At 40.6% G+C, this 26,029-nt stretch overlaps 1 protein-coding gene and 1 pseudogene across 11 annotated transcripts in view; both read right to left on the bottom strand.

Annotated features, from left to right (window-relative positions):
• The window catches only part of INO80D (INO80 complex subunit D), a 75,364-nt gene that overhangs the window by 32,662 nt on the left and 16,673 nt on the right, over nucleotides 1-26,029 (bottom strand). For 4 of the 11 annotated variants that reach the window (XM_021076040.2, XM_021076042.2, XM_021076041.2 and 1 more), the window contains exons 2-5: nucleotides 20,183-20,275; nucleotides 19,831-20,077; nucleotides 11,889-12,637; nucleotides 3,062-3,170 (exon numbers count right to left, since the gene is read on the bottom strand). In XM_021076040.2, the coding sequence (XP_020931699.2) occupies nucleotides 3,062-3,170; nucleotides 11,889-12,637; nucleotides 19,831-20,048 (1,076 nt within the window). In that variant the 5' untranslated portion in view covers nucleotides 20,049-20,077; nucleotides 20,183-20,275. The remainder of the gene's footprint in view (nucleotides 1-3,061; nucleotides 3,171-11,888; nucleotides 12,638-19,830; nucleotides 20,078-20,182; nucleotides 20,276-26,029) is intronic. The other 7 variants (XM_021076046.2, XM_021076047.2, XM_021076045.2 and 4 more) reach the window with 3 other exon arrangements.
• On the bottom strand, nucleotides 22,815-23,292 carry LOC146396104 (general transcription factor IIH subunit 5 pseudogene; annotated as a pseudogene).

A 26,029-nucleotide genomic window follows, 5' to 3' on the forward strand; every position in this document is an offset into this window, starting at 1 on the left:
TACCGGCCTGGAAACTTCCATATGCCATAGCCATGGCTAAATAAATAAATAGAAATTTAACAAATAAATGACAGGTACCTCCAACAAGACACTGGAATAAAGTTCTATAGGTAGTTTAAAGTACAGGACAGAGGTTCCTGTGCGAGGGCACAGTGGCAGATACAGAGGTGGAGCTGCAAGCACAAATGGGATGACAAACCAACAGAATCCCAGTTTCACCCAAGGCAAAGAATATAGTGCCCCATGCCTGAAGTATAATAAGAGCTTACAAGGATATGATGAGTGAGTAAATATGAATGAGTGAAAAGGAAAAGTTTAAAGAGACAGCTGGGCAAGAAGTAAGGATAATTGTTTATAAAAAGAAATAGATACTGAAGGAAAAGAGGAACCAGCAAAGCAGAGTTATTAAGTCAAACAAGCATATTAGCAAAAGTGGCCAAGAAAATAAAATACCAGAGACGAAGAAAATAAGAATGGTCACAAGTCTAAAACAACAAAAGAGGAGTTCCCGTGATGGTTCAGTGATTATGGAACCTGACTAGGATCCATGAGGGTGCAGGTTGGATCCCTGGCCTCGTTCAGTGGGTTAAGGATCTGGCGTTGCTGTGAACTCTGGTTGCAAACATGGCTCGGATCCTCCATTGCTGTGGTGTAGGCCAACAAATACAGCTACAGCTCCGATTTGACCCCTAGCCTGGGAACCTCCATATGCCGAGGATGCAGCTCTAAAAAGCAAAAAAAAACAAAAACAAAAACAAAAAGAAATGTTCTGAAAACTCTGCAATAGAAAGCAAAATTAGAATACACATTGCTCCTCATCAAGAGCAAATACTCCCCGAGTTCCTGTCGTGGCTCAGTGGTTAACAAATCCGACCAGGAACGATGAGGTTGCGGGTTCGATTCCTGGCCTTGCTCAGTGGGTTAAGGATCTAGTGTTACCATGAACTGTGGTGTAGGTCACAGACGCGGCTCAGATCTGGCGTTGCTGTGGCTGTGGTGTAGGTTTGGCAGCTATAGCTCCGATTAGATCCCTAGCCTGGGAACCTCCATATGCAGCAGGTGTGGCCCTAGAAAAAGGCAAAAAGACAAAAAGACAAAAAAAAAAAAAAGAGCAAATACTCCCAATTCTGATATTCAGGTAATCTTGAGAATTAAAACGGGATCCATAACTACCATTTATCAATCATTTCCAATGAGCCAGGTATTGCGCTGAGCATTTACTTACGTTACCTCATTTACAGCAATTTGTAAAACTGACCCAAAATACCCCAAGCTAATCTGATATGTATATCAACGTTAGAAAGCACAACTGATATTATCTATAACTTAGAAAGCTTAAGCTCAACTGTATTTCTGTCTGAAACCAAGAAGATGCTCATGGTAAGGAAACAGTCTTGAACGACATACAAAGTAGAACTTCAGAGCAGAAAGTATACATATGGCCTTTTCCAGTACTCCTAGGAGGCAGGGGAGACAGAGATGACTCTTTGGAAGAGAAATCTCAAGAGCAGAAATGGAGTATCGGGCTATTACATTTTAATGACACTGGCCATTAATAAATCCAACCAGCTCTCCTTGCTCTAATGTCATGTCCAAATAAACTTCTGATTATAATGTGCTTCCCATGTAGTTTTGCTTAGTGAACATTTGCACGATTTAATGATTTTATTTCTCAATATAAACTGACATTTTAGTTTATAGTCGCTAGTGAATCAGTTTCCTATGCCTAATCACCTCTGGGAGTACTAACAAAACACATTTTAAGCCTATAAATTCAAACACCAGACCCTAGAATATATATCCATACAATGATACTGTGAAATTCTAGGAGCTGGCCTGGGGCAGATAGCTAGTTTCCCTTACATCTTGCTGAATATCTATTCAAACCACAGTACCTTAACGTATTAAGTGTTTTGAGTCATCTTTTGGCTCCAGAGGCAAGGATCTATCTCGGGACTGTCACACTGCAGCAAGCATATCCCTATGATGCTGACTCAGCCCCCCAGAAAGAGAACTCGCTTTCTCACTACCACTGGAGGGGCTGGGCATGAACCTACCTACAGCTTTCTGACAAGGTGGATAGATTCCAAGAACTTTTAGTGACACTATTTCAAAAAATATTTTAACATATTAGAAATATTAAAGAATGGATCGGCCTTGCAGAAGGTAGAGGTGAAGTAAAAAGCACTATTTCCAGCTGCTATAAGGACAGGGCCAAAGAAGACCTAGAGAAGTCAGATAGGGACCTCAAGTAGCCCTGGGACCACGAGGGCCTAACAAGGCCTTGCTTTCTTCTTCTATAAAATGGAGAAATGTGAACAAATAACCTCAAAAGTACCTTTCAATTCTAAAATTTATTACAAGGGATCCCCCTATGGGGCAAAGGGATTGGCAGTGTCCCTGCAGTGCCAGGACTCACGTTCGATCCCTAGCCCAGCACAGTGGGTTAAAGGATCTGGCACTGCCACGACTGTGGTGTAGGTTGCAACTGCAGCTCAGATCTGATCCCTGGCCCTAGAATTCCATATGCTGCCAGGTGGCGAAAAAAGAAAAAAAATGCAATAAAAAATGAAATCTACTGGAGTTCCCATTGTGGTGCAGTGGAAACGAATCCGACTAGGAACCATGAGGTTGCGAATTTGATCCCTGGCCCCACTCAGTGGGTTGAGGATCTGGCGTTGCTGTGAGCTGTGGTGTAGGCTGAAGACAAGGCTCAGATCCTGTGTCGCTGTGGCTGTGGAGTAGTTGGCAGCTGTAGCTCTGGTTCAATCCCTAGCTTGGGAACCTCCATATGCTGTGGGTGCAGCCCTAAAAAGAAAAAAAAAAAATCTATTACAATTGGTTCTTTCTGTTCCAGCTGGGAAAGGTTCAAACAAATTTACCAAGAAAACTTAAGAGTAGCTCTTCTCAATTAAATAGCACATTTCTTCCCAAGTAGAATCTATTTTACCTCCATTACAATAAAACTACATCCAATTACATTTTAAAAATTAGTGTATGTAGGGAAAAATCAATCTACTTTGGCAGAAATTTGAGAAGAGAAAGGATAAAGAAGACTCACATGTGTCTGTCGTATCTGAGGGTCTCTCGGATGGACCAGGCGACCTGGTATGGCGAGGCCTGCTCTGAGTCCTCCGGTTCTTCTCCGCTTTCTTCAGACCAGTCCAACCCTGGGGCAGATGAGAGGACGTTGCCAGTTAGAAAAAAATTTCCATTTATCTGAAATTTAGATAAAAGGCTACCCGAAATACATAACGTACCACCTCTAGCAAGGACTATCATACTGTGATTAAACAGATGCCTCCTGGTGAGTTTCACCCCTATTCTTGCCAAGATATTAATAATGACATGTACTCATATTTAAATTAATGACATTATAACAACAAGGCTATATTCCAAGGATGAACTGCTTTTGTTAAATGCTTCACAAATGGAGTAGAAACAACACAAGCACAGAGTTCAAGTTAAAAAAAAACAAAAACAAAAAAAACACAGCAGAATTTCTTAAGTATCAAAACATCATCCACTAAAAATAATGTCACAAAGGAGTTCCTGTTGTGTCTCAGCAGGCTAAGAACCTGACATAGTCTCTGCAAGGATATAGATCCAATCCCTGGCCGCCTCAGTGGGTTAAGGATTCAGCGTTGCCACAGCTGCCTTGTGGGTTGCAGATGCAGCTCGGATCCTGCCTTACTGTGGCTGTGGTGTAGGTCTGCAGCTGCAACTCCGATTTTACCCCAACCCAGGAACTTCCATATGCTGCAGGTGTGGCCTTAAAAAGGAAAAAAGAAAGAAAGAAAATAATGTCAGAAAAACATGAAACTTATTCAAGACAGCAGGAAAAGAAGCTTAATACATGTTCAAGCAAGAAAAAGTTAAAGAGGTGCCAGTGGACTAACTCTATACCTCAACAAAGGGCCCTGGAATAGGCTGTCAAAGGCAGGCACAGTCATCCCGCTTTCCCCACATCTCTGGGGAAAGGACTCCACCCACCAGGCAGGGCCATTCCTTGGCTCTTGCCCCCTATGGAAGAGGGAAGAGTAGGATAGCAAAGCACTATTTCTAATGTGGCTGGAGGTTTCTTTTAGTTCTTTTATTTTTATTTCTTTAGGGCCGAACCAGCAGCATATGGAGGTTCCCAGGCTAGGGGTCGAATCAGAGCTACAGCTGCCGACCTACAACACAGCCCCCGAAACGCCAGATCCAAGCCTCATCTGCGATCCACACTGCAGCTCACGGCAACGCCGGATCCTTAACCCACTGAGCAAGGCCAGGGATCAAACCCGCAACCTCATGGTTCCTAGTCAGATTCGCTTCTGCAGCTCCACGACAGGAACTCCTCTTTTAGTTCTTTTAAACAACAGCCGTCACGTTTTGTGTTCATTGTGAAAAATAAGGTTAGAGGGAAAAGTAGAGAAATGTAGTACGAACAATACTTATTTATTTTGTTAAATGCTATTATTTTTAATGAGTGGATAGACAATTGTTAGAACCCAACATAAAGGTTTCACATACTTAAAATTTTTATATCTTGAAGTGGTCTTGATAAATACTGATTTGCATCGCCTAAAATACAACACTACGTAGGGACTTCATAACTTTAATGTACTCACACCACTATGACATTTTGATACCTTGATGACTATTATTCTATGTCTTTCTCCTTGAAACCCTCAAAAAATCAGAAGACCATCTTCATTAGACACACTTAAAAAGAACCTCATAGATTTCTTCTGCAATTTAAATAAGTTTGCATGTGCCAAAGATGGAAATTAAGAAAAGGTTAATTGAAATGCAAAATATAAATGCTTAAAATTCAGTAACGTTATCCTTGGCACAAAGATACTCCAAACCGTGGTTCCAAGATGACTATCCAAAATGTCAGATCATCTTAAAAATCAAGTTACTTTCTCTATCTAAATAATTAGTAGTTTGTGGAGTTCCCGTCCTGGCTCAGAGGAAACAAATCTAACATCCATGAGGACACAGGTTCGAACGCTGGCCTCACTCAGTGAGTTAAGGATCCAGGGTTGCCATAAGCTGTGGTGCAGGTCACAGATGCGGCCTGGATGTCTTGTTGCTGTGGCCATGGTGTAGCCCAGCGGCTACAGCTCCCATTGAACCTCTAGCCTGGGAATCTCCATATGCCGTGGGTGCAGCCCTAAAACAACAATAAATAAATAAACAGTAGTTTGTTGAAAAGTAAATTAAAAAAAAAAAATAGGTGATCACAATATCATCAGTTTTGGGATGTTGAGATGTGAGATCTTTCAAACACAGTGACACTTAAAGTACCTTTAAAAATTAGAACATGAGGAGTTCCCGTGGTGGCGCAGTGGTTAACGAATCCGACTAGGAACCATGAGGCTGTGGGTTCGATCCCTGCCCTTGCTCAGTGGGTTAAAGATCCGGCGTTGCCGTGAGCTGTGGTGTAGGTCGCAGACGCGGCTCGGATCCCGAGTTGCTGTGGCTCTGGCGTAGGCTGGTGGCTACGGCTCCGATTAGACCCCTAGCCTGGGAACCTCCATATGCCGCAGGAGCGGCCCAAGAAATGGCAAAAAGACAAAAAAAAAAAAAAAAAAAAAAATAGAACATGAGTTGCTATTTGTTATTATTTCTATAGAAGTTATAATAATGTCTACTAGGACATCTATGCTTTCTCTAAAAAAGTCAAGATCTAAGTCATAAAAACTAAGATGGAAGGGTTTCTTTTGTTGTAAAATTAACGGTCCAATGAAGCAAACCTTTGAACTTGGCTTCATTATCACCAGTTCTACGTAACTAATTGTGATAACCAGTCCAGGCAGGACCGTAAAAAGTCAATTAAATATTGTGTTTTTTTCTTTAAGTATTCTTTGCTGACATGAATGCATACTATGCTTGGTCATAGAAGTGAATTAGAATTTCTGGTTTCTCCAATATAACCTTTATTGTGAAAACTTGGTTCCTTCCTATGCGTGACCTTTTTAAAAATAAAAAGACAATAGTTTTTTGTGAGTTTTACTTCTATTCAAAATGAAAATCAGCCCTCAACATAAAATTTCATGTTTAAAAGCTAAAAAATTATCAGCATCCAGAAATAAATAAAAGTATAAATAAAAATTTAGCAGATGATAAAGGTAAATGGTGGACTAAGAGGCAGACATTTGGAAAAAAAATTACATTTTTGCCTCAAAACTAACTCCTAATGAGTTCCAAATAGATGACTAAAATGTAAAAAATAAAATAATAAAAGGACTGGAAGAAAATATAGGTGAATATATTTATATCCTCTTGGAATGAAGAGAGCCTAAACAAGTTCAGAAAAAAAAAAAACCTGACTCAAAAGGAAAAAAATCTTGGAGTTCCCTTTGTGGCTCAGCAGGTTAAGAATCTGACTAGTATCCATGAAGATACGGATTTGATCCCTTACCTCACTCAGTAGGTTAGGGATCCAGCACTGACATGTGCCGTAGTGTAGGTCACAGACAGAGCTCGGATCTAGTGTTGCTGTGGCTGTGGCGCAGGCCAGCAGCAGCAGCTTCGATTCAACCCCTAACCTGGGAACTTCCATATGCCATGGGTGTACGCCCCTCCAAAAAAAAATTTTTTTTAATTTAAAAAGGAAGAAATCTTTTTGTGTGTGTGTGTGTCTTTTTAGGGCTGTACCCGAGGCACATGGAGATTCCCAGGCTAGAGGTGGAATCGGAGCTGTAGCTGCCAGCCTACACCACAGCCACAGCAATGTGGGATCTGAGCCGCGTCTGTGACCTACACCACAGCTCACGGCAATGCCGGATCCTTAAGCCACCAGGCGAGGCCACAGATCAAACCTGCATCCTCATGGATGCTAGTCAAGTTCCTTAACCACTGAGCCATGACAGGAACTCCAAGACTTTTCTAGTAAGATTGCTGCTAATATTAATGCAATTTAAAATTTTTGCTTAATGAAATATGTTTATATTTGGGAATCTGTATAACTCAGTAAACCCATATTTTCCAAATGACCAACATATGTTACAAAATCACACATGAGTAAAAGATCCATTTAAAGTACAGGGTAGGCAGTTCCCATTGTGGATTAGTGGGTTAAGAACCAGACATAGTCTCCTTGAAGATGCAGATTCAATCCCTGGCCCTGCTCAGTGGATTAACAATCTGGCGTTGCTGCAAGCTGCGTCGAGGTTCGCAGATTCGGCTTGGATCCAGCACTGCCATCCATGGCTGTGGTGTAGGCCTGCAGCTGCAGCTCCAATTGGACCCCTAGTCTGGGAACTTCCATGTGCCACAGGTACGGCATTAAAAAAATAAGAAAAAAAGGAAAAAAATACAGTACAGGGTAAATCAATGGATTTTAATGTAACAGTATACAAAATTCTTTGACATGGTTTCAGATTCCACATTGAAACTAATCTTTGAGAAACTACTACTTGTTAAGTTTTAGTGTGGAATCAATTACAAACATCAACAATTATTTGGGAAAAAAAACTATTAAAATATTTCCCCCTTTTCCAACTGCAAATGTGTAAGGCCATGTTTTCATCTACTAACCAAAGTCACACATCAGGACACACTGAATGCAGAAGCAGATAGCTAGGAGTCTTCTAAGAAAACAGACAAAAAGGAGTTCCCATCGTGGCGCAGTGGTTAACGAATCCGACTAGGAACGATGAGGTTGTGGTTTGATTCCTGGCCTTGCTCAGTGGGTTAAGAACCCGGCGTTGCCGTGAGCTATGGTGTGGGTCTCAGACGCAGCTCGGATCCCCTGTTGCTGTGGCTCTGGTGTAGGCCCGTGGCTATAGCTCAGATTGGACCCCCAGCCTGAGAACCTCCATATGCCACAGGAGCAGCTCAAGAAAAGACAAAAAGACAAAAAAAAAAAAAAAAAAAAAAAAAAAAAAGAAAACAGACAATAAGATCTGTGAAACAATATTAAACAATGCTGCTTTTCCCATTATACTTGTTTCTGTTTTGGGAAACATTTTTCAAAAAAAGAACATGTTAACAAGCAGTGAGTTTAGTTTTATTTTTTAAATGAATTAGTATTTTTAAAATTTCTGAGTGTTAACTTCTAGTTCAGTAAACATCAATTGATATAACTCACATAGACAAAAATCTCTACTGCATCCTTGATAATTTTTGAGCCCCAAAAAAGTGATCCTGAGGCCAAAAATTTGAGAAACACTGATGTAAGGTACGCAAGTTAATTTTTTTTTTTTTTTGCTTTTCTTTTCTTTTTTTGTTTTTGTTTTTTGTCTTTTTGCTATTTCTAGGGCCGAACCTGCGGCATATGGAGGTTTCCATGCTAGGGATTGAATCGGAGCTGTAGCCACCAGCCTACACCACAGCCACAGCAACGCGGGATCCGAGCCTCATCTGCAACCTATACCACTGCTCATGGCAACGCCCGATCCTCAACCCACTGAGCAAGGCCAGGGATTGAACCCACAACCTCATGGTTCCTGATCGGATTTGTTAACCACTGAGCCACGACGGGAACTCCTCTTTTTTTGTCTTCTTAGGGCTGCGCCTGCAGCATGTGGAAATTCCCAGTCTAGGGGTCAAATCGGAGCTATAGCTGCCAGCCTATGCCACAGCCACAACCACATGGAATCTAAGTCATGTCTGCGACCTACACCACAGCTCATGGCAAGGCTGAATCCTTAACCCACTGACCAAGATCAGGGATAGAACCTGTGTTCTCATGGATACTAGCTGGGTCTGGTAACAGCTTAGCCACAATGGAAACAAGTTAATTTTTTTGGCCACGCCCAAGGTATGCAGAAGTTTCAGGGCTAAGGATTAAACCCATATTACAGCAGCCACTCCAGCCACTGCAGTGACACCATATCCTTAACCTGCTGAGCCACATAGGAACCCCTAAGGTATGCAAATTAAAGCAAACTTTTAAAAATCACATTTGCAAAGGCAAAACAGTAATAACATCAAATATTTAGGGCTATAAAGATGTAGTGAAACTGTTATACACTGCTGAAAGAAAAGTAAACTGACAAAATAATTCTAAAGGAGGAGTTTCCGGAGTTCCCAACGTGGCGCAGTGGTTAATGAATCCGACTAGGAACCATGAGGTTGCGGGTTCGGTCCCTGGCCTTGCTCAGTGGGTTAACGATCCGGCGTTGCCGTGAGCTGTGGTGTAGGTTGCAGACACGGCTCGGATCCCGCGTTGCTGTGGCTCTGGTGTAGGCTGGTGGCTACAGCACTGATTCGACCCCTAGCCTGCGAACCTCCATATGCCGAGGGAGCGGCCCAAAGAAATAGCAAAAAGACAAAAAATAAAAAAATAAAAAATAAAAAATAAATAAAATAAAGGAGGAGTTTCCGTCATGGTGCAGTGGAAACGAATCAGAGTAGGAACCATGAGGCTGCGGGTTGGATCCCTGGCCTCACTCAGTGGGTTAAGGATCCAGCATTGCTGAGAGTAGTGATGCAGTTGTAGGTTGCAGCTAGAGCCGTGGCTCGGATCTATAGTTCTGATTGGACCCCTACCCTGGGAACTTCCATATGCTTGCTAGTTCAGCCCTAAGCCAAAAAAAAAAAAAATTCTGAAGGAAAATTTGGCAACATATATTAAAAATCTTTTTAAAAAGTACAAAAGCTTGGAATCAGCAATTTTGCTTCCTGGAATCTATGTGAAGGAAAAAAATTAAAGACGTGATGGTAATTATTTTACTGTGATTATTCAGCTACCACACTCTATAATGAAATAAACTGCAGATGATTTAGAAAAAGAATTCAGCTATAGAAAACTATGTTGTACATGAAAAAATTACTAACTTGATAATACACTGCAAAAAAATTTAAAGTAGGTTATAATACTGTATGTCTAGCAAGAACTTAATTTTATATATCTGAAAGAATATACCAAAGTATTAATAAATGGGTAGTAATAAGGTTTGGGGTATTTTAATTTATAACTTTTATCTCTATTTTTTCTTTAAGTTTTATTAGTTTTTTAAATTACCAAAAATCATACATATTTTAATAACAGGCAAAACAATATAAAGCAATATAAGAAGTTATCACACCCATCTCCCTAAAATTCCACCACCACCTTGGTAGCCAGCATTAATAGCCCAATGGTGTGCATCCATTCACACTTAAACTATGCTCATACCAAACATCTTATCCACATCCTTTTGTTTCCAGCCACGTCCATGGCATGCAGAAGTTCCTGGGCTAGAGATTGAACCTGTGCCACAGCAGTGACAATACCAGGTCCTTAACCCACTGAGCCACTGGGGAACTCCAATTTGTAGATTTTTTAATATTGTAAGCAATGCTGCAGTAGCCATCCTTGAACACATAGCCTTACATTCTGAAATTATTTTTTATCCATAGGATAGAGTCCCAAAAGTGAGTCTGCTGGCTATACATATACTTTTAATTAGTAGATAATGTCACATTACTCACCAGCAATGTATGAGATCCCATATCCTCATCAACAACACAGAGAATTTTTGCCAATCTGATAATTCATTGCTTTTTTAGTTTGCATGTCCCTGTTACCAGGATTGAGGTTTTCACTTGTTCATTGACTATTCATATTTCTTCTTCCTCTATTTTCATTTTTCTATTGCTGTCATATGTCATGAAAATAATTTTTCCTAAATTTAAAATCACAGCTCATACCACATTCAAGAATAAATTCCAAGTGAATCAAAGGTTTAAATGATCAAAAACAAAACAAGCTATTAATAGAAAATATAGAATATCTGTAAAAACTTGCTATCAGATTTTCTTGAGTAAGACAGAAAACTCAGGAGTTCCTGTTGTGGCACAGTAAAAATGAATCCGACTAGGAACCATGAGGATGCGGGTTTGATCCCCGGCCTCGCTCAGTGGGCTAAGGATCCAGCATTGCCATGAGCTGTGGTGTACGTCACAGACTTGGCTCGGATCTGGCGTTGCTGTGGCTCTGACATAGGCCAGCAGATGCAGCTCTGATTAGACCCCAAGCCTGGGAACCTTCATATGCCGCGGGTGTGGCCCTAAAAAGCAAAAAGACAGAAAACTCAGCAGCAACAAAAGATAGATATTTGACTATATTAAAGGTTTTTTGTTTTTTCTTTTTTTTGGCCACACCCATGTCAGGCAGAAGTCCCTCAGCCAGGGATCGAACCTGTACCACAGCAGCGACAATGCCAGATCCTTAACCTGCGGTGCCACAAGAGAACTCCTTAGAGTTTTATGTATATATATATATACATTTATATATATAATATATATATATTTTAAGGAAACTGTGGGCAGATGTTAACAAAGTTATCATTATTCCAAAGTCCTGTTAAAACAGGTTGAGAACTTCATTAGACAACAGGTACTGAGCTCACAGAGGCACAAAACCAAACACGACTTCCTTTTGATACTGCTACTACCACAGTTAGAAGCTACAACTAGAATTCTAAATTCCCAGCTCCTACGTCTTCTGTATCCTGTATACCAATTATTATCCTCTCTAGTAGCATATTTACTTTAAAGTGGTCCGTCTAGATACAGAATCTTTAACTGGACCACCCTATCCAAACATTCTTCCACCTCTACCACATATGGAAAGGTTATGAAAATAAAACCTGGAGTTCCCACTGTGGCTCAGCAGAAACGAATCTGACCAGCATCCATGAGGACACAGGTTTGAACCCTGGCCTCCCTCAATGGGCTAAGGATCCCACATTGCTGTGAGCTGTGGTGTAGATCACAGACACAGCTCAGATCCTGTGTTGCTGTCACTGTGGTGTAGGCCGGCAGCTGCAACTCCAATTCGACCCCTAGCCTGGGAACCTCCATGTGATGCACGTGTGGTCCTAAAAAGACAAAAAAACAAAACCTTGGGCAAAAGGGCACATTTTGTTATATTATGCACACGTAATGTGGTAGAATATTTAACTCACCTAAATGGGGAAACAGATCAGTGTCCAACTGATGTTTTTGGGTGCACAGTTTCACCAGTCTCTGCAGTCGACTTATACAAGAGAAGTGTGGAGAGAAGGCTGTGGCTTTCATAAGGACCTGGTCAGTCCTGGGTGGGTCCACGACGGGAGCCCTACTGGATGGCAGGAGGGGCAGAGGCCTCTTGTGAGACAACTGCCTTGCTTGTGCTATAGTGTGTGTGGTGGGGGCCACTCCCTGCATTGGTAGGCTGGTGTTCTGAGGTTGAGGTGACTTGCAGACTAAACCCTGCGGTGGCGCTGGAGGTTTTAAAGTGGATAAAGGTGACAGGTGGGAGTGCTGCTGCGGAGGCTGCGGCTGCTGCTGAGAAGGTGCAGGAGGGGGACTAAAGTGCTCTTGTCGAACTTTTAAAATCTCGGTCTCTCTCTGGCGCTGCCGATTCTGGGCCAACTTGCTCTGCAACTTCTTTTTCACAGTTGCCCCTTTCTTTAGGTCATCATCTTCCTCGTTGAAAGCAAATGGGTCTTCCAACTCAGTTTCCAGGTAGTGGAGAGGGACCCTTGCCCCGGGTGGAGAGAGGGACATTCCATCCAGTCCATTGGGCATCTTCAAGGCCAACGTGGGCACCGTCAGGCTAAAGGCCATGGTATCCATCTGGTGCCTGACCTTTACCTCATCTATAGGATCATTCTTTTTCTTCCTCTCTTTTTTCGGGATAAAGCCAAGAACCTGCAAGTGGCTGTTGCAGTACCTTTGAAAATACACACATATACAGGAAAATGTTCATGAAACATATTAGGAGAAGTAGAATATAAAACTGCTTATCATAAAATATGAATTCTAATAGGTTAAAAATGCATGACCATAATAACGCTTTGGCATTTGTGGCTTTAATATATGCCATTCCCACTACTCTCAAGTAGTCCTCAAAGTTTGTGCAATTTTGCTAAAGCAAATATACGAACTGCATATGTGAAGAGGCTGCCACACAGAAGCATGTCACTCAAGTCAAGGAAGTAGCGAGCGGCGCTGGATAACCACCCAGCTACTGCTTCTCACACCGCTTCGCTATTCTCTATTCATGTCAAAGTAACTCCTCAAGAGTCTAAAGATCACTTAAAATTCTCTTACAGAGAAAAAAATGTATGTTCCAATGCCATTCAAGTAAAGGAGATTCACAAAGCTCTCATGACAAAACCCTTAAGAATGTCAAGTACCTACTGTGTGTCCTACACACACAGAGAGAGAGACAGAAAGAGGGAGGGAAAGAAGGAGAATATAGAAGAGGAGGAGAAAATATAATAATAAAACTAGTTAGCGAAATTATGGATTAAATGAGTTCCTCAATAGCCAGATGTTAAATACATGGATTATCTCCTCTAGCTTCTACCCACAGTAGGTACCAAAATAACACCCTTTATACACGTGAGAAAACTATATTTTATGGAAATTAAATAACTTGTCCCAAACCACGTATCTGGAAAGTGACAAAACTAAACCAAAACTCTAAACTCATGATGACTTATTAATAAAAGTCTTCAACAATGAGCAGGTTATTTTTGTAATGTAAATGCTATTTTTATTTATTATTTTACTTTTGTCTTTTTAGGGCTGTACCTGCAGCATATAGAGATTCTCAGGCTAGGGGTCCAATCGGAGCTGTAGCTGCTAGCCTACGCCAGAGCCACACCAATGCCAGATGAGTCGCGTCTGCGACCTACACCGCAGCTCACAGCAACACCAGATCCTTAACCCACTGAGCGGGGCCAGGGATCAAACCTACATCCTCATAGATACTAGTCAGATTCCTTTCCACTAAGCCATAACGGGAACTCCTGTAAATGCTATTTTTAAAAATAATGTGGTAGTTCCCACTGTGGCACAGCTGGTTGAGAATCCGACTGCTGGAGTTCCCGCTGTGCCTCAGTAGGCTAAGAACCCAACTAGTATCATGAGGATGTGGGTTCCATCCCTGGTCTCACTCAGTGGGTTCAAGGATCTGGCATTGCTGTGAGCTTTGGTGTAGGTTGCAGACACGGCTCAGATCTGGCATTGTTGTGGCTGTGGAGCAGGCCGACAGCTGCAGCTCCAATTCAACTTCCAGCCTGGGAACTTCCATATACCACAAGTGTAGCCAAAAAGAAAAAAAAAAAAAAAAAAAAAAGTGCGGCTTCAGTCCCTACTTTCAATTCCTGGCCTGGCGCAGTGGGCTAAAGGATCCAGCCGTTGCCGAAGCTGCAGCATTGGTTGCAGCTGTGGCTCAGATTCAGTCCCTGGCCTGGGAACTTCAATGTGGGGTGGATGTGGTCATAAAAAGGAAAACAAACAAATGAACAAAAAAGTCAGAACGGACAGACTCTTTCTACAGAATTAGAAAGTAGAATATTGTCTTATGCCGATATGCCATGCTGAAAACCTATTGGAGACTTTTAACCTATAAAAAGGTAGTGTTTCCCAAACTGGTGTTCCTCAACTAGTCCATGGTGTGTTACCAAGCATACCGTAAAAACAGTATTCCAGGCTTAAATAAATTTGGAAAATGCTGGCTTTAACAGAATTAGACAACTATTCTTTCATTTGTTTCTGCTGAACAACCTCTCAAGCATTTTGTATGATAATGTGCATTAAGCTCCCAGGGTGGAAATGGCCCCATATGGTAGTGTTTCTCAAACTTATTTGAAAATGGCACCTATTTTTACTGCAGCATTCCTGGGACATCTCCAAAGAACACAGTTGGGGAAAAAAAGGCAATAGGGTGAATAATTAATGTCAACCCCCAAACTCATTGGACTGCACAGAAAAATTGTTTTAAATAATTGTTAAAAACACAGATTCAGCAAAGAATCAGGACACACGGCTTTGTGGTTTTGTCTTAAAAAATAAATCTATCAGAGGCACTTTTTTATTTTAAATACAACTACTAAGAGAAAGCTTTCTGGGAGTTGCTGTGGCACAGCAGAAACAAATCTGACTAGTATCCATGTGGACGAGGGTTTGATCCCTGGCCTCGTTCAATGGGTTAAGGATCCAGCATTGCCATGAGCTATGGTGTAGGTCGCAGATGTGGCTCAGATTTGGCGTTGCTGTAGGCCAGCAGCTGTAGCTCTGATTGGATCCCTAGCCTGGGAACTTCCATATGCTGTGGGTATGGCCCTTTTAAAAAAAAAAAGAAGGGAAAGCTTTCTGTACAGTAAAGAAACTCTGCATTGGGTGTATGTTTTTGTGTGTGTATACCCAGCAGATGTGAGCTATGTTCCATAAGATCTTAAGCAGAATATATTCATAAAGCTGTAGCCAACAAAGAGAAGTATTTCAGGGATAACTGTACAGAGCTTCCCCAAAAAAGTTAATGGCTTTTGTTGTTTTCAACTGATTTTTTTTTTTTTTTTGTCTTTTTGCTATTTCTTTGGGCCACTCCAGCGGCATACGGAGGTTCCCAGGTTAGGGGTTGAATCAGAGCTGTAGCCCCTGGCCTACGCCAGAGCCACAGCAACACAGGATCCGAGCCGCATCTGCAACCTACACCACAGCTCACAGCAATGCCGGATCATTAACCCACTGAGCAAGGGCAGGGACCAAACCCGCAACCTCATGGTTCCTAGTCGGGTTCGTTAACCACCGTGCCACGACGGGAACTCCTGATTTTTTTTTTTTTTAAAGGCTACAGTTAAGGCATATGGACGTTCCCAGGTCAGGGGTCAAACTGGAGTTGCAGCTGCAACCTACAGTGCAGCTTGTGGCAACACTGGATCCTTTACCCACTCAGCGAGGCCAGGGATTGAATCCACACCCTCAGAGAGACAATGCCGGGTTCTTAAACCTGCTGAGCCACAACAAGAGCTCCTCAAGTGATTTTTAAATTAACAAAAGGATTAGTATTTTTGTTAGATAGAAATGAGGTGAGGGGTTTAATTTAGAAATCAAATTCTTCTGCTCATTTACATGGGCAGCCGCACTGATAAAAGAGGCTACTATGTGCTACATTATACAACATAGCAAAAGAGAGCAGGTACAGTCCTCCTTCACCTTCATCCTCAATGCTCACTCCAGCCACTGTCACAGTATCACAACATTTAGCCTAAACTCTTAAAAACACTGCCTCTTCTAAAAGGGGAAATTCTTCACAACTAGAATTAGAACAGCTTACTTAGTTATGAATAGCATTTAAAATAAATACGCAGGAGTTCCCATCATGGCTCAGAGGAAAAAAAATCTGATTAGCATCCATGAGGATGCAGGTTCGATACCTGTCTTTGCTCAGTGGGTTAAGGATCCAGCATTGCCGTGAGCTGTGGTGTAGGTTGCAGACACGATTCGGATCTGGCATTGCTGTGGCTGTGGTGTAGGCTGGCAGCTACAGCTCTGATTTGACCTAGGAACTTCCATATGCCACGGGTGCAGCCCTAAAAGGACAAAAATAAGTAAATAAATAAAATTAAATTAAATAAATATGAATTTCCAGTCTAAAAGAACAACTATACAGGAACTGGCTGCTAATGGGTCCTTTTGGGGGGATGAAAATATAAAAGTGGACTGTGGTGGTAGTTGCACACTCCTGTAAATACACTAAAAAATACTGAATTCTATACTTCAAATGGGTTACTTGTATGGTATATGAATTATATTTTAATTAAGTAGTCCTTGCAAAGAATAAATATAGGAAATGAGCATTTCTTGGTAAATATATACTATTAAATATGTGTGTGTATATATATTTTTTTTCCTTTTTTTTTTCTTTGCTTTTCAGTGCCACACCTGTGGCATATGGAAGTTCCCAGGCTAGGGGGTCCAATTGGAGCTACAATTGCTGGCCTACACCACAGCCACAGCCACACAGGATCCAAGCCGTGTCTCTGACCTACACCACAGCTCACGGCAACAATGGATCCTTAACACAATTGAGCAAGGCCAGGGATGGAACCCAAATCCTCATGTATACCAGTTGGGTTCGTTTCTGCTTCACTACAATGGGAACTCCCATACTACTAAAAATAAATATAATTATATATATGTAATATATAATTATAGCAAGCTTAAATTTAAACTATATAAAATAACCAACTTAATATAACCACTTATCTGTGATACCAAGGCCACAGTAATGAGCCTTAGCATCCCACTGTATAAGTACATAACAACATGGACTTTACTTTTTATTTTTCCTCCCTCTCTCTTTCTTATTTTTTTGGCCATGCCCTGGGCATGTAGAAATTCCCAGGCCAGGGATCAGAGCACTCCAGCCAGGACCCAAGCTGCTATAATGACAACATCAGATTCTTAACCTGCTGTGCCTCACAAGAATTCTGGACTTACTTTTTAATTATACCAGTAATTCTACTAAACATTAATATTATTCTATCAAAAATATGGAATCCCAGAAGTTAGCATTTATAATACACGCCATATATTTTTATGAATCTTCCCTCTAGCTGACCACCAACCAGATAATTTTGTCAATTAAAAGTTCTTAGAAATTTGCTTTTTCTCTCTCTCTCTTTTTTTTTTTTTTTTTTGTCTTTTTAGGGCCACACCCAGCGACATATGGAGGTTCCCAGGCTAGGGGTCTAATCAGAGCTGTAGCCGCTGGCCTACACCACAACCACAGCAATACCAGATCCAAGCCGAGTCTGCAAACTACACACAGCTCACGGCAACACCGGATTCTTAACCCACTGAGCGAGGCCAGGGATCGAACCCACAACCTCATGGTTCCCAGTCAGATTCATTTCCACTGCATCACGATGGAAACTCCAGAAATTTGTTTTTTAAAACAATATACAAAGCAGGAGTTCCCGTCGTGATACAGCGGAAATGAATCTGACTAGCATCTGTGAGGCCACAGGTTCCATCCCTGGCCTCTCTCAGTGGGTTAAGGATCCAGTTTTGCCTTGATCTGTAATGTAGGTTGCAGAGGAAGCTCGGATCCGGCGTTGCTGTGGCTGTGGTGGAGGCCAGCAGCTGTAGCTCTGATTCAACCTGGGAACTTCCATATGCCGTGGCAGACCAAAAAAAAAAGAAAAAAGAAAAGGGGAAAAAAGGAAAAAAAAAAAAACCTTTTCAAATCCCTAAGTGTCCAAGGAGTAACTGCCTTAATAATGATGAAAGCTTATTTTCAAAAGAATATTAACTCTTTTCTACACTGTCATATAGTACAGTTATAACTATTACACACAAGTTTAAACATATGATTACATGAATTCAACCTGAATTTCTTGAGGTAAAATAAAGAATATTATCTCCTACTCATGCCTACTTTAATCTGTTTTCAAACAACCCTACAAACAATACAAATATTAATAGCATTTGTGTTCATATGGTCTCGGACCAATTTTGAAAAAATATAACTTAGTGCTTATTAAGCACAGTTTCTCCTTGACAAAGCAACATAAAAGTCCTTTCCCTTCTTATCTGGTTCTAAAAAGAGAAAATTACTTTGACTATAAAGGTGAAGACGTACGCTTCAAAGAATTAATACTTTGGAGAAATTCAGTGTGACTCTCACTTTACTTCTTGCTGTTAGCTATTAAGATAATACTTGCTTTGACTGAAACGTAAAAAAATCCAAGGTTGACAATTGTAACTGTGATAAACTGAATTTAAGACAAAATTATAGAAATGTAATTATAATGGAACTTGAAGGAAAAAATTAATCTAAGTTTATCTACTCCTCATGTTAAAAAAGGGTAAGAGTAAGAAATTTTTTTCAGTCAGCTAAAACCAACTGGGCAGACATGCTTAGCTAAAACAGTGGTACCTTTTCTTTACCTGAGATTAAAATTTTATTCCTTTCCTCACTAAACAGCTGTTTCTAACTTTCGGGTATTGTAATCTGAAGCCTTAAGTGCTCATTAGAAATTCTAAGAGAGTATTCCCAAATCACCACATTATACTATACTCATTTTGGTGGGATATTTATCAACAAGAATTATTTATTTTACCCTAAAAGTTTAAAAACTGCTCACCATGACAGATAAAATACACAATTCCTTTTCAACCAATGTATGCTGGTAACATTTGCTTACGTATAGGATCAAAAACAAAGGTTACATACATAAGTATTTTTTTTAAGACAGGAGTAAAAAGTTCAAACTTTCTCCCTAAAGATAACAAGTATTTGAAACTTTTTGGAAAATAAGTATGCATCTCTCTATAATATCCTACAATGATCATCCAGAGAAGTGATGAAAAAGAACCATAAAGAAAAGAGATTGTAAAGGAAAATACAGTGTAAAATTTCCCAAGAATATGAAAGACGAATTATCAGCATAAGACGCCTTTAAAAACACCTCCACATTTTAATTCAGCAAGGTATAAATTCATAATTCTAGTCATAAAACCTACCTTACTATGTAAATTATAGTCTATATGGAACTCTTTTTAACCAGAAGAGGAAGTAAATCTTCTGAATGATTCAAGTAATCATTCTTTTGAATAATTCTTTTTCAGTAAGTACATACCTTTTGCTACATTTCAAGCACAGATTTAAAAATTCCAAAATTATTATCATTAATTATAACCCCTAAGCAGTTCCTATAATTTCTCTCATTTAGGCGGATGAAAAAACTAAGTAGAGAAGTCAGGAAATACTTTATATGGCTACAAACCAAACACATCAGTACTAAGACTTCAAATCAAAAAACAAAACGAAGCAAAACAAAAAACCAAACATTTAAAAAAATAATCCTAGACAGCCTATTAAATAAAAAAATTTTTTTAAATCAAACATACTTTTCAAATAATTCTCCAAAGTTACAACTCCATTTTTTTTCAAACTGCCATCTCTCATTTTTAGAACCATTCCCAAGTTTACTTAGATTATCCCTAGAACTCAGCATTTCAATTCATCATATCAGAAAAAAAATAAAAAATAAAAAAAGAGAGAGAAAGAGAAACTTCCAAGTCTGCCAATGAAATCAAAGACTGCTCCCCACTGTAAGTACTTACCTGCGGTCCTCCGATTTGGGGATGGGGTTGGTGCAGCGCTGGCTGTTATACTTGGCCACATATTCACATTGCTTGAAGGGGGCAGTCTTGTCCTCCAGAACGTGTCTGATACAGAAAGCGTAGCCGTTGAGTCGCCGCTGCTTGCACAGTTTGGGGCTATATGAGCACAAGGGCTTATTGTCAACCTCAGAGAAGTGTATATGTTTCCCTTCATACATCACGTGACTCTATTCCTTGTGAACATCAGCTAAAAGACCACCACAAAAAAAGAAACCCAAATGATAAATCAGAGAATGTAAGGCAGATTTAGGTTGAGAATTTCCCTGAGGGACTTCTGCCCCCACAGCCATACCTGATTTTAAATCTTCTGCACCATAGCAATGTTAAGAGAACCCCAAGGATACCACAGTGTGGAATGCTGCAGAATCAAGATGAAGCAGATTGTCTACAAAAATATCAAAAGGCCTAGTTAACAAATAGAAATAAATAAAGCTTGCTCACCTGGGAAGTAAAATACTAGGATATCACCCTTCCTAACGGGACAGATTCTTCAGTACTGAATTCAAATTAGAAACATTATAAAATATTAAGTAACCCTACCACTCTGAATTGAACTAATTTTTACTCTGATTGTTTTATAAATACCTCAAAGCAGCAGGGCTCTTCCACCAATCGAATGTCATAAGGTGGTAGGTCCTTTTCATTACTATTATTTCTCTGCATGCTATACCTATTTTCAGAACCCAAATCTCTTTAAAATGCCATGCAATGACCTCTACAGACCCAAAACTTCCCTCAGAAATTCTATACTTCTTAATATGTTTGCAAAACATTTAGCAATTTGTAAATGTTTCTATGAAATACAAAAAAAAAAAAAAAAAAAAAGAAGAAATTCCTGTATTAAAAATGTTGTTTTTAGAGTTCCCGTTGTGGCTCAGCGGTAACGAACCCAACTAGTATCCATGAGGATTCGGGTTCAGTCCATGGTCTAGCTCAGTGGGTTAAGGATCTGGTGCTGTTGTGAGCTGTGGTGCAGGTCACAAATGCAGCTCAGATCCTGCGTTGCTGCGGTTGTGTTGTGGGCTGGCAGTTGCAGCTCTTATTTGATCCCTAGGCTGGGAACTTCCATTTGCTGTGGATGTAGCCCTGAAAAGACCAAAAAAAAAAGTCATTTCCCTCTAATACTCCTCCACACCTATCCCATCCAAACTATAAACTTCGTGAGCCCAAAGACTAATCACCATATTTCCATCATTCAGTCCAGAGCTCTGCACCACACTGTGCTCCCAATTACCCCAAAGAGCATAACAGTTGCAGCTTTTGAGTCTTTGGAGGCTTAGTAAGAAAATGGAAGGAAGAAATCACACAGTAGTCACTACCTCTCCACACACAAAACTTCCAGCAGTGACATTTATGTCTCATGTAACCATACAGTCTACAATGAAACAGAAACAACTAATTGGTCAAGGCAGGATCATAAGGGGCTGCTATGATTTACGCCACCTTCTCCACACTCCCCAAATCACCCAGAACAGCTTAAATATCAGCTACAGAGAAACTCAAGAAACAAACACTCTCTCGAAGCTCCTGTCGTGGCGCAGCGGAAACGGACCCAACTAGGAACCAAGAGGTTGAGGATTTGATCCCTGGCCTCACTCAGGGGGTTAAGGATCTGATGTTGCCATGAGCTGTGTGTGTAGGTCACAGATGCGGCTCGGATCCTGAGTTGCTGTGGCTCTGGTGGAGGCCGGCAGCTGTAGCTCCAATCCACCCCTAGCCTGGGAACCTCCATATGCCACGGGTGCGATCCTTACAAAGACAGACAGAGAGAAAGACAGACAGACAGACAGACAGAAAGAAAGAGAGAAAAGACAGAAAGACTCCTTTGTAAAACCAATTATGAAATTCCTTACACCAACGAATGACAAGATACATAAATCTTTGAGCAGTCAGAAGATATGTTTACTCAAGTCCAGTATCTATGCTCAAATCCAGTAACTGTGGTGTTGCCTTGAATAAATCCTCTAAACCTCAGTTTTCTCATCTGTAAAATAGGAATAGTATTAGTAACTATGTTATGAGGTTGCTCAATGTAGCAAATGATACAAAGCAGGCAACACACTAAATTCCATGACCAGTATGTTAGTAAGCACTAAACAAGTGGAAATTATTACTCATAATGTTAATTCTTATTACTACTGATGATAAAGGTAGAGAATTTTTATTACCCTTGAGAAGCATTTCACTTACCCTAGCAGGAAAAAAAAAAAACCCCAAACCCTGAAATATTAGCTTGGTTCACAGAAATCACATTTATTACTGAGTAAACCTATACATTAATGTAAAACAAAAATAAGAGCTTTCTATTTTCACTCTATTAGGAGGAGAGGGAGAAAAGTCAGATTAAAAATGTAAATTTAGCTGTCCCAAAGGTCTGGATGTTTAAGACAGGAAATTATTTCAAAGCAAACCTATGATGTTTCATTTTTACACTCTCTCTTTGGCCTGCTCATCCACTTGGCAAAGAAAGCTTTCATGAATTAGTTCAGGTGAGTCTATATGAAATTCGGCAAATAAGTAGGCTGAATATAAATATGAAAAAAGCAACTTACATAAACAAATTTGCCATTATCAAAAAAGCCTATATACCTTTTTTTGTCTTTTTGCCTTTTCTAGGGCCGCTCCTGCGGCATATGGAGGTTCACAGGCTAGGGGTCCAATCAGAGCTGTAGCCACCGGCCTACACCAGAGCCACAGCAACACCGGATCCTTAACCCACTAAGCAAGGGCAGGGATGGAACCTGCAACCTCATGGTTCCTAGTCGGATTCGTTAACCACTGAGCCACGCCGGGAACTCCTACATATCTTTTTTTTTTTTTTAAGCTTTTTTTTTTGGATTTTAGGATCTATGTACTGAAAAAAACAGAAGACAGTCAGTTCCAGGGGGCTTTTTTTATGAGGAAAAAAAAAAAAAATACCACAGTCTTGCCTGTCGCCCACTTCCAAGCAATTCTGTAAATCTAACCAGTTACATAAGATATTGAATGGTGAGAGTCTGTCACATTTGTTACTTTAAATTCCTAAATGGTCAATATCTAATATTCTCACTTCTGGGTAAGAGAAAAGGCATTTTGGTCCATCAATTCACCTACTTGCTCCTGGAGAATATTAACCAACTCTGATATTACGAAGACCTGCGTGTCATCAATGTCTTGAATGATGAATTTCAGGGCACTGGACTCATCCAAGTACAGGAAAAACTGCTTCATAGCAGGGTCGCATTCTATAAGCACTCCTTTCAAGATGCTGACCATCTTTCCCCAGTCAGAAGTTGCAGATAACCTTTAAAATGCTTTCACCCACGGGTCCAGCAGCGCCTTGGTGTCACCTACAGAGTGCCAGACGCCTATGTATCTATACGTACGAGAATATTTTATAAGACACACGTGGGTAACATTGACATTTCACTCCGACATATTTTAGGTGGCACCATATCTATCAAGATTGATGATTTCCCCTTTCTAATTTCTTTATGCGTCTTTTCTTTTCCTATTTGAATTGGCCAGAACTGCTGGAACAATGTTAATAATAACAACCACTGCTACTCCTGTTTGAAGTCAATGGCAGGAATAATGCTGCCTTCTCTATTATGTTGAGGAAGTATGAAGTAATTCCTACTTTACCAAGAGGGTTTTTTTTTTTAACAAAGAAACTCAGAATTGATGGCTAATTTTACCAAATTCTTTTTCAGCTTCTAGAGAAATGATCATTTTCTCTTTTGTATTTTTTAAAAACACGTACTATAACTATTTAATATTTCCTGATACTATACGCATCTTATAACACTGGGATTAAAAACAACTTGGTCATTAATTGTTATTCTTCTAAAGTGTGGCTGAGTTACACTCACTCTTAGTTAGAATTTTTGTATTTTGAGAATGTCTAGAGTTTTGTCTGTGTGTGTATACTTTGTCAAAATTAGGTGTTAATACTTCAAAAAACAATTAAGAAAATTTTTTGTCTTTTTCTATGTTCTTGAGCAAGTTAAAAAACATTGTAGTTATAATCTTCCTTATTAGAAGGTTGTCTAGGGAGTTTGGTTGTGGCACAGCATAATAGAACCTGACTAGGATCTATGAGGATGCGGGTTCAATCCCTGATCTCGCTCAGTGGGTCGGGGATCCAGCACTGCTGTGAGCTGTGCTGTAGGCCAACGGCTACAGCTCTGATTCAACCCCTAGCTTGGGAACTTCCATATGTCACAAGTGCAGCCCTAAAAAGCAGAAAGAACCTCCATGCACCACGAGTGCGGCCCTAAAAAGCAAAACAAAAAAAGAGGGTTGCCTAGGCCTAGTAGTGCTTTTTTGTTTTCAAATTTATTTACATACAGTTTAGCAATACAACCTCTTACACTCAATTTCCTAAATGTCTATGATTCATTTTCATATTCTGATTATGTCCATAGACATATGTGATATTCATGCTTTTTCCCTTTGTTCATGATTTGGCTCAAAAGGAGTTATTTGTTAAATATTTTTACCAATACCCCCCAAAAAACTAACAAACAAAATCTCTTGGATTCATTAGCACCTCCATGTATATTTTCTAATTCATCAATTTCTCATTTTTATCTTTACTAATACCTTCTTTCTGCTTTATTTCCATTTATTTTATTATTTTTTAATTTGGGCTGATTTCTTTTTTTTTTCTTTTAGGGCCACACCCGCAGCATATGGAGGTTCTCGGGCTGGGGGTCTAATCAGAGACCCCTGTGCTGGCCTACACCACAGCCACAGCAACGCCAGATCTGACCCACGTCTACAACCTACACCACAGCTCATGGCAACGCCGGATCCTTAACCCACTGAGCAAGGCAACCTCATGTTTCCTAGTGGGATTTGTTTCCACTGAGCCATGATGGGAACTCCTGTTGGGCTGAATTTTTATTGCCATTATTTCCTCGCTTAGTAATTTGTTTACATCTATGAATTTCTCTGAGCTTTGTTTTAATCATATCCCATAGGTACTAATACAGAGAATTCTGATCATCAGTACTTTCTAGTCAATTTTGCTTTTATTTTTTAATTTCTCTGATTCAAGAGTTATTTAATTTTTTCAGATGGTAGAGTTTTATGCCTCCCTATGCTTTAGTTCTTGTTAAGAATAAGGCACATACTGGAGTTCCTGTCGTGGCTCAGTGGTTAACGAATCTGACTAGGAACCATGAGGTTGCAGGTTCGACCCCTGGCCTTGCTCAGTGGGTTAAGGATCCAGTGTTGCCGTGAGCTGTGGTGTAGATTGCAGACACGGCTCAGATCTCAAGTTGCTGTGGCTGTGAGGTAGGCCGGTGGCTACAGCTCCTAATCGACCCCTAGCCTGGGAACCTCCATATGCTTCGGGACCCCTAGTCTGGGAACCTCCATATGCTTCAGGAGCAGCCCAAGAAATGGCAAAAAGACAAAGACAAAAAAAAAGAAGAAGAAGAAGAAGAAGAAGAAGGCACATACCATACTACTGTCTGAGCAATTTCCTGGGCCCAGCAAAGGGACCAAGCTTCCGGAAACCTGAAGACAAGGGGTAACATCCCAGAGCATGTACTCATTTTCCACTTCACCTTCATGGCTGAGCAGCTGCCAAGAACAAAGGCTGCATCTCCTAATATCTAGCCAACAAATGCAGTATTGCCTCACAAACTGACTGCTTCTCTGAGACAGCCATAAGAGTATTTGGGGAGAAATTTTGAGAACAAGCCGAGAAGTGGCTATCCTCTGAGACCACAGAGATTCCCACAAAAGACCCTGGATGTCATGAAGGAGGCAATGGTTCAGGCAGAGGAAGTGGCTGCTGAGATTAACTAGGAAGCTGGGGAAATAGGAGACAAAATGCTTGAAGAAAAGGCTGGGTGCAATTGCCCTTGCATCTTCAGAGCACAGTAGCAGTGCAGAGCAGGAATGAGACAAGGAGAAAGGTGCTGAGAGCTTGCTGTGAGTCCAGAGAGCTGGCTGGAGCACACACTGTTCCCTGGGCAAGTGTGTTCTGTCCTTGGCTGCCTCCCAGGAGTGTAAGACCCCAAAAGAGGGAGTTCCCACCATGGCATAGAGGAAGCGAATCCAACTAGGAACCATGAGGTTGCAGGTTTGATCCCTGGCCTCGCTCAGTGGCTTAAGGATCCAGTGTTGCCGTGAGCTGTGGTGTAGG

Source organism: Sus scrofa, chromosome 15 (assembly GCF_054392235.1).
Source record: "Sus scrofa isolate SSC_HxYL_T2T_F1_AM1 chromosome 15, Sscrofa_HxYL_maternal_Yorkshire_Landrace_v2.0, whole genome shotgun sequence".
In the NCBI taxonomy this organism is placed as follows: Eukaryota; Metazoa; Chordata; class Mammalia; order Artiodactyla; family Suidae; genus Sus; species Sus scrofa.